Source organism: Rhinolophus sinicus, chromosome 17 (assembly GCF_057876585.1).
Source record: "Rhinolophus sinicus isolate RSI-liver-muscle chromosome 17, RSI-T2T, whole genome shotgun sequence".
NCBI classification, from domain to species: domain Eukaryota; kingdom Metazoa; phylum Chordata; class Mammalia; order Chiroptera; family Rhinolophidae; genus Rhinolophus; species Rhinolophus sinicus.
Window position 1 is genome coordinate 150,384,764 of NC_142517.1, and position 13,750 is coordinate 150,398,513.

General features: G+C 37.8%; 1 protein-coding gene across 15 annotated transcripts in view; it reads left to right on the forward strand.

Annotated features, from left to right (window-relative positions):
- The window catches only part of TANC1 (tetratricopeptide repeat, ankyrin repeat and coiled-coil containing 1), a 218,548-nt gene that overhangs the window by 94,259 nt on the left and 110,539 nt on the right, over positions 1 to 13,750 (forward strand). For 10 of the 15 annotated variants that reach the window (XM_074336787.2, XM_074336797.2, XM_074336833.2 and 7 more), the window contains exons 1-2: positions 754 to 910; positions 2,071 to 2,271. In XM_074336787.2, coding sequence (XP_074192888.2) covers positions 769 to 910; positions 2,071 to 2,271 — 343 coding nt within the window. In that variant the 5' untranslated portion in view covers positions 754 to 768. Of the gene's footprint in view, positions 1 to 753; positions 911 to 2,070; positions 2,272 to 13,750 lie in introns of those variants that run through there. The other 5 variants (XM_019727214.3, XM_088794246.1, XM_088794245.1 and 2 more) reach the window with 1 other exon arrangement.

Sequence of the window (13,750 nt, forward strand, 5' to 3'; positions counted from 1 at the left end):
GGACGTGGCCATTCGCAGGGACTTAGGAGGTAAGGTTCGCCACTGACTCCTGCCTGCTTCCTTCCCTCAGGGACAGAACAGTATTTGTCTTGGGCGTGAATACTCTTGTTATTGAAAATTCTAGTGAGGGTTACCTGGTAATTCTTGTTTTTTGTTTCTTCAAATGCCACTCATTTGGGCAGTTAGGGATAAATCTTTGGTTCCCAAGTTTATTAAAACCCCTTGAAGCATACCGTGTTTCCCTGAAAATAAGACCTAGCCAGACAGTCAGCTCTAATGTGACTTTTGGAGCAAAAATTAATATAAGACCCCGTCTTATTTTTCTATAAGACGGGGTATAATATAGTATAATATAATATAATATAATATAATATAATATAATATAATATAACATAATATAATATAATATAATACCCGGTCTTATTTTACTATAAGACTGAGTCATATAAAATATAATATAATATATAATATAATATAATATAATATAATATAATATAATATAATACTGGGTCTTATATTAATTTTTGCTCCAAAAGACGCATTAAAGCTGATTGTCTTATTTTGGGGGAACCATGGTAGTCGGCCCAGGTGAGACCAAAATTACCTTTCTGATGTTGCCATTGCGGGACCCAAGGCTATTCTGTTCACAGCTCTGCTGGTTTTGAGTTGCCTTTGAAAATCAGGCATGAGCTTGTTTACCTATTTTAAACACCACCCCTTCCAGGTCTGCGGAGGAGTGACTCCCTCCTAACGTGAAAAACAAGCGCAATGATGCAATTGGATCTGGATGGTTTGGGTTGCGTCTCCTTTGAGCCGTGTGCACAAAGACCTGCAGAAATTGAGTTCCTGCCTGGCTCAGCAGTTTTCAACTCAAATCCAGGCCTTGATTTTTTGGAGTCAGGAAGGCCTGGTAAGGACCCATTGGATAGCATTTGTCAGACTAGTTTGCTTGTGGGAACCTTTCTAAAGCTTTCCAATTGTGCTGTATATTAGTTAACGCTTGAAGATGTTTTGAATCATCACGATAATGATTTACCTCCTCTGCTTGCACTTCCTAAGTTGTGTCTTAGTGATCAGTCAGAGAGGAACAATAGGAAGAGAGCTTGTGATCGGAGTACTTGAGGATTGTGTGTGTGTGTGTGTGTGTGTGTGTGTGTGTGTGTGTGTATATGTATATGCATATATATATATATATATATATATATATATATATATATATATATATATTTGTTTGTTTGTTTTTGTTTTTCCAGGGAGGCTGGTGGTAACCTACATACTCCCTTCCTTGTGTTCCTTGTATACTCTCTTCACTTTGATTGTATCCTCTGTATTTTTTCTTTGAATCTGCTTACTCTAGAATGTTTAATTTCATAGTAGTAAGCTTATTTGTCCTTGAATTCATTTAGGGGCTGAATGCCAAGGAGAACCTGCTTAATAAGTGAGCCATGGTTACAGTTTCATGACTAAGGGTTTGGCTTGTTGAGTTATAGGAGGGTGAACCTTGTGCCATGGGGAGTGTGGCGGGAATCAGGTGAGAGAAGGGACGCATGGGGTGGGGACGGGGGTGGAATAGTGAAGTAGGCTAAAACTTCCTTGGACTTTCTAATTAGAAAAAAGTGGTGGGAGGCCAGGGAGTTGTGCAAAGGATCTCAGTGTTTGAATCTGTTCTACTGATACCTTTGTAAGAACAATAACCCTCCTCCCTTACTTTAGGCTCAAATCAAAGCTTCTTGCGGGTCATTCACACTTGATATAATCTCAGATTTGTAGCTTTATGTACCCAGTGTTACGAATGAAACCAGTCGAGTTGGTATGGTGCTTACAAAGGTGTATGAGGAAGAATTCATTGATGCTTGAGTGGTGAAACTTGATTTTCCCCCACAGGGTAAAAAATTATGAGTGGTATGAGAAAAAAATCATTAAAAATATATTAAAAAGTATACATGGATTTAACACACACATACACTATATGGGAATTATATTCTAAGAATATAGTCCTTAGGAATTAAATTTGCATCTACCTGTAATGCATGGTCTAATCTAGGATTTGGTGTTTTTTCTCCACTCCAGGAAGTGACGTTGGTCCAGAGACTTCCTCTCCGGTCCTGCCGCCTGGCCATGGTGGTGACTTCTCCGCGGGCAGTCTTCCTGCGGCAGAGGACACCTACAGGGTGAGCTTGGCCAAAGGTGTGTCCATGTCTCTGCCTTCATCACCTCTGCTGCCTCGACAGTCTCACTTGGTGCAGTCAAGATCAAACAAAAAATCCCCAGGTAAACAGCAACAAAATAGTACCCAAACCAGCTGTCTTGGTTATATACATAATACGCATATTGAAGTTAAGCAAAACTGGTGCTTAGAAGAAATCTGGGAGAAGTTGTTTTTTTGTTGTTGTCACGGTAACTTCTGGATGAAGGAAACCTTTTTAAAAATTTTGAACAGACTCATTTCTTTAGTTCAACCTATATATAAACTCTATTGATTGCTGAGACTAGAACTTTACGAAGATTCAAAGTCTTGTTATCAATATTAGTGTTAACCATTGGTTTTGTTTTCTTACTCATGAATTAAGAAATGCTTTTATCTAAATTCATTGTGGTGTATTTAAAGGGTTTGGATTTTGGCAAGTGTAATCTGATAACAGTTATTACCAAATATTCTATTCTGATGTATTTTCCTTGACTACATCATTCAGCATTTGAACAGCTATAAAATTTAATTGTTTGTGAAAATTCTGACTTGTAAATCAGTGAGGGCAAAGGACTCATGGATTACTTGTTTAAAATATTTTCAGTTCTCTCACGCTTACCAGCTTTTTGTACTTAGTATTACCAATAAAAAAACCTACATTATTTAACTTGGAAAAGTTATGAATCAGACGTGAGGAAAGCGTTTCCAAAATGCTGATACCTGGAGTCATAAAAGTTCTTTGATCTTCTTTTAGGTTTGCTGAGTATTTGTTTACTGTGGGCAGGACAATTTTGGGCCTTATTGATCATATGGCCAGTGCAAAGATTCTTCTCATTTACACGTAAACATGTTTCGAATTGGTCTAAAATGTACCCCGGGGCTGTAAAATTGATAGTCTGTTTTTCTGGTTTCTGAAATATTTGTATTTCTTGAGATGTCATATATGCATTATTTCTGAATCATTTAGTGGGTATTTGCAGTTTGTGGGAGGGTATAATTAAGAGAGCAAATCTTAAGGCTTTGAATGTTAGAAACAGAGCTAGGGATTGGTGAGTATCCAAAATATTTTATTGTTCTAGAACTTTCTTATTTTGGACAACATTGTTTACAATCCAGTTATTAGCTGGAACTTGGAAACCTTTTTGGTATGAAGTGATTTCCTGTGCCAAGGAATCTGACCTGTTTATCAGTATTTAGGGAAATTCCTGGAATGTCCTTTCTTCTCAGCCCTTCCCCTACTGCTGTATCTCTGTCAGACTTCTTTTAAATCACAGTTTTCACATTGCTTTTCTTGCTGGTTACCCCATTGGAAACATTCCCTTTCTATAAATTGTGCACAGCATTTTACTTTTTCTTCTATCAGCAACGTCAATTAGTGTGTTTATGTGCTTCCGGTGTCTGATGGTGGAGGATGAGCATGATGTCTTTTCTAAGTATACCTCATCTATATAAAACATAATACTGAGAGTTCCAACCCCATCTGGATCTTTAAGGAACCTTAGTTGAGGGTAATGTCAAGTGCATAGATCTGGCCATTAGGACAGTTTTCCTTCCTATACCTGTGCACCTACACACATGACATGTTGCTTGGGGCTTAGGACAAGTGACTACTTGAGAGACGAGAGATACTACATTTCACATATAATTTCATTATTAATAAATTCAGTGTTTGTTTTAGTAGGACTTAAATCTTTTTAAATATATGTATTTCTCGTTTTTTCCCCAGCTTTATTGAGATACAGTTGACATATAACATTGTGTAAGTTTCAAGTGTAAAACGTTGTGATTTTATATATGTATATATTAGAAAATGATGACAGTAGGTTAGTTAATACATCCACCACCTCATCTAATTGCAATTTATTTATTTGTTTATTTAGTGGCATTTTAGTGGGATGTTCAGTAGCAATGAGTGGCATGGCTACCCAGGAGGGTCTCAGAGCCTATAGGCACACCAGCAGGGGAATCGCTGAGAAGGCCTTGTCTTCTGCACCCTGACCAAATTTGATATCTTTAGTTTTGAGAAATTATCCTGGCGTTTGTTTTTCTCCATTGGAACAAAATTTACTTCTGCTGAATTCTTTTCAAGGCCTTATGAATAGAAGGGAGTAGTTCTGTAACATTAAACCTTTTAATGGATTAAAGAAAATATTCTGCATATGAGATGCTTTTGGTCCAAATAGCATTTAAATACATTAAGCAGATTCTTCTCTAGCGGAGCAGTGCTTGTGGAGTGCTCAAATTTGTGCGGCAAATTAGTGCCTCATTGTGGTACTTTGGCTTCATTCCCTTCATAATTTTAATTCAAAAAGGAAGGTGAAGGGCAAAGGTGCTTGCTTCCCAATGGCACTGACTCAGACTACATCCGACAATAAACAGTATTTTTACACACAGAGATTTCTGCGTAAGCCATATTGTTGGAAAACTATCCAGAGCCCTGATGTTCTACCTGCCTGTAAAAATAGCTGACATATGGTTGTGAACGTCCACTGGATTTAAAAACAGTCATCTACTTAAAAAGCTAGCACTGTTGTCGCTCACGATACAGTAAACACGGTGTGCTGTGTGAGCAGCACCCCGGTGTGGAGCCATCCCCCTCTGCTCCCCCACCCCAGCGGGATCTTATCTTTCAGACTCAGCTCTGAAATTACCTTGATGACTTCTGTTCTCGTTTTTAAGACAAGACCCCTTTCTCTTTTGTTTAATAAGGTGCTTTAAAAAAAACCCAAACCTGTTTTACTTGTTTGGATAGAAACTCTTCACTAATTGATGCTAATCAAGAAACTGTCAAGGACCGAAACTATTATTCTAGCAAAGGTCAAATACTATAAACCCTTGTGATAGGCACTCACACAGCCTGTAGTGATGAAAGTTTGTATACCAATAACAATTGATGATTAGCTCCTGGGCTATGGGAACCCTGCGCCAGGGACAATTTCATTAACCTTTCAATAACGTGGCCCCACGTTTTACGTGATTTTCTTACATTCCACTTATATTGCTGGTTATTATTTTCTATTTACTGTCCTACTACCTTATGCAATTTGTTTGTATTATTTTCACTGCTAGTCAGAATATGCAGTGAAATACATTTTCCAGTAATGAAAATAAGAACCAGTATCCATTAAAGTATTTCTGTGTCTATTGCAAGCCTTTTTGGATTAAGAATTCATTAATATTTGTAATGTATTCTTGCGTCTTCCAGAGAAGAGCAAAGCCCATTTCCTGTGGTTTATTTATTAGTAATATCATTAGTTACTTTATATTTGGATTACATTTCCCTGATCACTTTGGGCTCATTATGAAACAATCACAAGGTAGGGCATGAATGAGAAGCCACCTTTAAAAATATTTTGAGGGCGTAGGACAGCAGATGGTAACAAATGGGTGATGCTGCTTTTCTTATCCTTGCTTGTATGGAGACACTGGGTCATGCTGGCTATTTGCACCTTTGCTGCTTCCAGTTCCAGTTCTGTCACCATTGACAGAGCTGATGTAGCAGTTTTGAAAACCCCTCTGGCTGTCTGTTTCTTTAAGGGCAAAACCTCAAAGCTGACAGGCTGTAAAGTGGAAGACTTTGATTCTTGGACCATGAGTTAATGTCTGCCAGGGCTTTCCCAACCCCCTCCCCTCCTCCAAGAGTGTTTCTTGTAGAAAATTTGGAAATCCCAGCATAGAGACAGAACTACTCTTAGCATTTTGATTTTCTAGTGTTTTTTTTTCTCAATCTACATCTAAACCTAAAATCACATGTGCTCTGAGTTTTTCCACTTAATATTATATCATGAGCAATTTCCACTTTGTTTGAAGAACTTGATATTTAATGTCCATTGTTTTAACATTCCATAATTGATTTTTATTCGTTTGATGCAGAAGTACTCGCAGTTTAAAAGGTTAAAAACAATTACGAAAACCGCAATTACATTTGCACCAACCTAATAACTAATTTCCAGTTTGGGGATATTTATATTATTTTTTAGAATTTAGAAAAAATTGTAGCATGAGCCAAAATGTTTTGTTTTGCTGTATAATGCACATGAATTTTTAATTAAGGTACAATGCACCTAAAGTTGACCATCTTAACACTTTTTAAGTGTATAGTTCCATAGTGTTAAGTACATTCACATTGTTTTGCAACCAGTCTCCAGAACTCCCGATGGGAATATTTTTGTCCGGTAATTTTTAATGCACAGCTGATAACTCAAAAGTGGCAGGTTCCCAGAAGTGGAATTATTGAACTAAATGGACTGCATTTCTAAAGATTCCTGATACATACTGTCCTGTCATTTTCCAGAAAAGCTGTATTGATTTCACATTCCCTCCAGCATTCTTTGTGAGGCTTCTTTTTGAAGTTAACATCTTCTGGGAATGGTCTCAAACGGATGGCGTTGGTGGTAGGTGCTTTTCAGGCCCAGTTGTGGACTTCTGAGAATTCGGAAGAGGACCCTGAGAGAAGTCATTCTGTAACCTTCCTCTCTTGAACTTCCTTTCTGTCTACACTTGCCATTTTCTTTCTTTCCACGGTACTGTGTCAGGGGACTTATCACAGCTGAGTCAGATCAAGTTCATGGTAAGCACAACACTCAGCTGGCTTCCAGTTTCTGCAACCCCACAGTCTCTGTTTCGCGCTGTGCATCATGGAGGGTCAGAGACATGTTAAGGTTGGCCAGGCCTCCAGCGCACATCTAGTAAGGTCTCTCTGCAAATATGGAAGCAAAGATGGCTCATCGCTAAGGCACGTACCCCAATGTACAGGTTATCGGTGGAACTTAGCCTCAGCCCAGATCCCGCTCCCTGTCCCCAGCACATTCTCCTATGCCAGTCTGCACTGTGCTATCTGTCCATGTGTGACACAAGAGCTGTAAATGACAAGGCTTTGGGTTCTGGTTGCATGTACATTGGGGAGGTCTGGGGCTCACACATGCATCTGTGAGGCTTCTTCTTGGTGAGGTGGAGCATCACACAGGAAATGCACAGTCCCAGCACACATCGGCTTGTAGAACCAGCTAGTTCTAGGTCCTGCTTTCACCTCTGAGTGGTCAGGGCCACAGTCAGGGATCTGAGCTTCAGCAAGGACAGTTCACTTCTGAATAGGGTGACATTCTTTGTTTCCTGCTAGAGACTTGTTATATGGTAGCTTCCTCCAAGGAGTAGGTGACCGGCCTGTGCATACTGCCATGCATGGCTCTGACCAGAACGCACACACTTTCTCCTGTTCGGAGTTTGTACGTAGAACCATGTACCTGTGTTTGCTCCACTGTGAACCTAAGGACCTTTGAGGGCCATCCATTTCCCTGCTTCACCCATACACAATTGGGCTGTTCCTTGGAACCACCCCACAGTTTTAAAGAATACTGATGCGTGGGTCACATCTTCTGAGATTCTGACTTAATGCACATGAGGTATTGCATTGCGGTTTTTTTATAGGCTTCCCAGGTGATTCTCACATGTAGCAAAGTTTGAAAAACACTGATGAAAGAATGTGATTATCTTATTCCTTTCCAGATAAACTAGACATTTATCTCTATTTTCTAAATTTTAGAAATTATATTTGAGGAAGAAAATACAATTTGTACGAAATAAAGATACAGTAAATTTTGGTTCCCTCCACAGCCCCAGAATGACAACTACGTTTGACAGTGGGTGGAGTGTCTTTCCTGCTTTGTTTCTGTAGTACACAAACACAGTGATATATTTCCCATTCCCTCAAGCACTGGACATGTAAAAGGTTCCTGGTTTTCCACTAAAGAACAGTAGGAGAACATTCTTCTATATTAACATTCAAAGGCATCTCTGATATTTTCATTGAATAGACTATAAAAATGGGATTAGCGGGTGAAAACTTATTAATGTTGAAAATGAATTTTTATATACTTACTGGTCATTTATACTTCTTTCTTTGGAGAATTTTTTGTGATGTTTGTGCTCTGTTCTACTGGGGCAATATATTTTTCTTACTGAATCATCACAGCTTTCTTCTTGTTTATTTTAAGGCTATCAGTCATGTAAGTTATTAAAATTTTTTTCTCAGTTAATTAGCTTATAGTGTTTTATGACTCACAGTTTTTTTCTCAATTCAAATTTAAATATTTTTTCATTGTGATTTACTCCATTGCATTTTTAAAAAAAACAGCTTTATTGAGGTATTTTACATACCATCTAATTAATTTATCCATTTAAAGTTTACAGTTCGATGTTTTTTATCATTTTCACAGGGTTGTGTGCGACCATCATCACAATCTAATTTTAGAACATTTTTATCTGCCTTTAAAAGACAACATTCCCATTAGCACTCACTCCACATTCCTTTCTACCACCCCACACCCCAACCCCTATGCCCCCACACACACACCCTAAGTAACCACTAATCTGCTTTCTGTCTCTATGGTTTGCTTATTGTGGACATTTCATACAAGTAGAATTATACAATATGTAGTCTTTTGTGACTGGCTTCTTACATGTAACAGTGTTTTCTAGGTTTATCCATGTTGTAGCATGTATCCCTACGTCATTCTATTTTATTACCAAATATTGTATGTACATGCCACACTTTTAAAATTCATTCTTCAGTTTATGGACATATGGGTTGTTTCCATTTTTGGCTTTTATGAGCAATGCTACCATGAACATTTGTGTATGTCTCATTTTTGTCTGATGTAGCTATTCATTTTTTCTTGGGTAGTACCTAGCTGTGGAATTGCTGGATCATTCGGTAACTCTATGTTTAACCTTTTCAAGTACTGCCAAATTGTTTTCCAGAGTGACTGCATTTGTATTCACACCAGAAAAATATTGGTTTCCAATTTCTCTACACCTTGGCTAACACTTACTGTCAATCTTTTTTATTATAGTCATGCTAATGCATGTGAACTAGTATCTCCTTGTACTTTTATTATTAAGATGTACGAATTCTTTGCATATTCTAGATACAAATTATGCAATATGCAGATATTTTCTTCCATTCTTTGGGTTGTCTTTTTTCATATTCCTGATACTATTGTTTCAAGCACAAAAATTTTTGATTTTGATGTCTAATTTATTAATTTTTTGCTGTCCTTTTGATGTCATATCTAAGCAACTATTGCCTAATCCAAGGTCACAAAGACTTATACTGTTGTTTTCTTCTAAAACTGTTACAGTTTTAACTCTTACATTAGGTCTGTAATCCCTTTTGTGTGTTCATTTTTTGTGTATGGTGTGAGGTAGGGGCCAACTTCATTCTTTTACATGTGGATATCCAGTTGTCCCAGCAGCATTTATTGAAAAGATAATTCTTGTCCCATTAGTCTTTGATTGACCGAGTCATTGCTGTGCCCTAAACCATCTCTGTTGTTCCACTTATTCCTTTGCTTATTCTCTTCCCTAGGCTGTGTCAGAACTTTCTCTGTCAGAGTTGGCCTCAGGTGTGGCTCTCATCTCTGCTTCATCCAGCCTTCCTTTATGTCTCTCCTTTTCCCTACGTGAGAAATAACTTCTTGCTCCAAACACTTGTAGCCCTGTGCATCCACCTCCCTCTTCACAGCCTCCTATTGCATTTCTCTACCCTGGCATTCTGTGAGCACCTTGTCTTTGTTTCCCCTTGGAAGCCTAGAGAGCAGAGTCTAATCATGTCCTTCCATTACCCTGTGAGGGGGCACAGGGCTGTACCTGTTCAAATGAATGGGATTTTAGTAGTCTATATTTCTGCTCCATGTGATCAGTTGAAAATATGAATGGACGCATAGCAATTTAAGTGGAACGATACCTTGCGTTTATAAAGCGAGGAACACACTTTCCCCTTATCTAGGGAGAACTGATACTTTAATTAAGGTCCTACCTCTCTCTCAGGGCTTTACTCTCATCAAGCAGAGATCAAAGGGGAGTAGGTTTTAAACTGGGTTTGTTAGCAGCCTTCTAAGCCCTGCTTTTCTATGCTCCTGTCACTCTCCCATTTTCTTAGGCTTTTGGCATTTTGGCTGCATGTTTTCCGCCACCTGAGGTTAATGATGACTGGAGGTTTTATCGAGTCACACTTTGTAGCAGTGTCAGCTGCACCCTGTGGTGGTGTCAGATGGCGGCTAGAACAAACCCAATCTCATACTCAGAAATGAGTGTTTTTACCTCAAGAAAATTGATGGGGGCAGGGGCAGTGGTGGTGGGAATCTTCTTTCTTCTTTTTGATCATTTCTGATTCACAGAGAAACACACAAGCCCACGGAAGCTATTGTATCTGTATCTAACATCAATGAATGTTAGTGTAAAGTAGAAACAGAAGGAAAGATTGATGTTTCAGCTTGAATTCTCAAATTTGTTGTGAAAAAGTCTGTGTGCCGGCAGGAATGGCTGGCTGTGTTCCAGGCAGAGGGGCAGGGGTGTTCAAAGCCTGGAGTGGGGAAACTCAAGTGAGTACAGAATGGTGATCTCTAGAAGACAGGCTAGTGAGAACTACAGTGCCTTCCTTACAAAAGGAAAACTGGGACAATGGGAAAAATCTGTTGTTAGTGCCTAGATCACGGACACCAATAAGCTTTGCCTCTGGGCGTTTATGTAGAGTAGCTAGCTAACAGTGTCCTGCAAGGAATCCTTTCTCTGCACAAGGCTTCTGAGAAATACAATGGAGGAAACATTTTCAAGGAGGTATGTGGTTTTCTTGTCACTTCCATTATCAACAAAATTGTCTTTATTGGTCAGAGGTCCCAAGTGGTAGATAATGAGTTCACTTTAAAAAACAAATAGATTTTATCTTTTAGAGCAGTTTTAGGTCACAGCAAAATGGAGTGGAAGGTACAGAGATTTTTTTTGTGTACGCCCTGTCCCCACAGTGCATAGCTTCCCCCATTATCACCATCTCCCACCTGAGGGGCACATTTGTTAAATCAGTGAATCTACATAATCAGCCCAAGTCCATAGTTTACCGTAGGGTTCACTGTCAATCTTGGACATTCTGTCACTTTGGACAAATGTATAATGACATATACCTATCCTTATGATATCACACAGTGAATATTTTCACTGTGTGCTTCCCCTAATCATCCCTCCCTCCCCACCCAAACTCAAACCCCTGGCAACCATTGATCTTTTTACTGTCTCCATAGTTTTGCCTTTTCCAGAATACCATCATATATTTGGAACTCTTTTCATATTGACTTCTTTCACTTAGTAATAGGCATTAAAAATTCCTCCATGACTTTTCATGGTTTGTTAGCTTATTTCTTTTTATTCCAATTGTATGGAAGTACTATGTTTTTTTGTTGTTGTTTGATTTTTTTTTTTTTTTTCATTCACCTACTGAAGGGACACCTTGGTTGTTTCAAGTTTTGGCAATTTTAAATAAAGCTTCTGTAAACATCTGGTATAGGTTTTTGTGTAGACATAAATTTTTAGTGCCTTTGGGTAAATACCAAGAAGCACGGTTGATGGATTGTGTAGTTAGAGGAAGTTTAGTTTTTGTAGGACACTGTCAAATTACCTTCCAAAGTGGCTGTACCATTTTGTATTCCCACCAACAATGAATGAGAGTTGTTGTTGTTCCACACCGTTGTTAGCTTTTGGTATTGTCAGTGTCCTGGATTTTGGCCATTCTAATAGGTATGTGGTGGTATCTTGTTTTAATCGACGTTTCTCTGATAACATATAATGTGGAGCATCTTTTCATATGTTTCTTTATCTGTGTATCTTCTTTGGTGAGGTGTCTGTTAAGGTCTTTGTTCCATTTTTAAAATTAGATTGTTTTCTTATTGTTGAGTTTTAAGAGATTTTCGTATATTTTGGATTATAGTGCTTCATCAGATGTGTCTTTTGCAGATATAGTCTCCATGCTCTTGACATTGTCTTTCACAGAGCAGAAGTTTTTAATTTTAGTGAAGTCCAGCTTATCAAGTATTTCTTTCATGGATAATGCCTTTGGTGTTACATCTAAAAAGTCATCACCATACCCAAGGTCATCAGGATTTTCTCCTCTGTTATCTTTTAGGAGTTTTGTAGTTTTGCATTTTACATTTAGTTAAATTTTTGTGAAGTTAATTTTTGTGAAGGGAATAAAGTCTCTGACTAGATTGTTTTTTTGATTTGTTTCGTTTTTTTTTTTTTTTTTTTTTTGCATGTGGAAGTTCAGTTGTCCAAACACAATTTGTTGAAAAGACTCTTCTTTGCTCATTTGTATTGCCTTTGCTACTAGGTCAAGGTCAAGGTCAGTTGAGTGTATTTGTTTGGGTCTCTTTCTGGACTCTGTATTCTGTTTCATTTATCTATTCGTCTGTTCTTTGTCCAGTACCACTCTGTCTTGATCACTGTAGCTTTATAATAAGTGTTAAAGTAAGGTAGTATCAGTCATCCAACTTTATTTTTCTTCAATATTGTGTTGGTTATTCTGAGTCTATTGCCATTCCATATCAACTTTAGAATCAGTTTGTTAATATCCACAAAATAACTTGTAAATTTTTGATTGGGCTAGCATTGAACCTATAAAGCAAGTTGGGAAGAACTAATGTTTTAACAATATTGAGTCTTTCTATCCATGAACATGGAATATCTCTCTACTTATTTAGTTTATATTTAATTCTTTCATTAGAGTTTTGTAGTTTTCCTTATATAGGTCATGTATATAGTTTGTTAAATATATGCTTTATCATTTTGGGGGGTGCTAATGTAAAGGGAATTGTTTTTAGTTTCAAATTCCACTTGTTTATTGCTGGTATATAGGGCATTGATTGACTTTTCTGTATTAACCTTGTATCCTGAAACCTTGCTACAATTGTTTATTAGTTCCAGGAGTTTTTTGTTTGTTTGTTTGTTTTTTCAGTCTTTTTGGATTTTCTACACAATCATGTCATATGTGAACAAAGACAATTTTGTTTCTTCCTTCTAACTCTGTACAGTAGCTCCCCCTTAATTGTGGTTTTGCTTTCCATGGTTTCAGTTACCCAAGTTCAACAATGGTTTGAAAGTATTAAATGGAAAATTCCAGAAATAAACAATTTATAAGTTGCACACCATCCTGAGTAGCATGATGAAATCTTTCGCTGTCCCAGTCTATCCTGCCCAGGACATGAATCATCCCTTTGTCTAGCATATCCATACTGTATACGCTACCCGTCTATTAGTCACTTAGTAGCTGTCTTGTTTATCCAATTAACTGTTGTGATATCACAGTGTTTGTGTTCCAGTAATCCTTATTTTATTTAATAATGGCCCCAAAGCAAAAGAGTAGTGATGCTGGCAATTGAGATATGCCAAAGAGAAGCTGTGAAGTGCTTCCTTTAAGTGAAAAGGTGAAAGTTCTCGACTTAAGGAATGAAAAAAAAATCATATGCTAGGCTACTCATATCTATGGTAAGAACAAAGCTACCCATGAAATTGTGAAGAAGGAAAAAGAAATTCATACTAGTTTTGCTGTCACACCTCAAAGTGCAAAATTTATAGCCACAGTGTGTGATAAGTGCTTAGTTAAGATGGAAAAGGCATTAAATTTGTGGGTGGAAGACGTGAACAGAAAACGTGTTCTGATTGAGGACAATGTGTTTCACTAGAAATTATGGAGTTTATATGAAGACTTCAGCAAGGGATCCTCTGAAATGATTGACA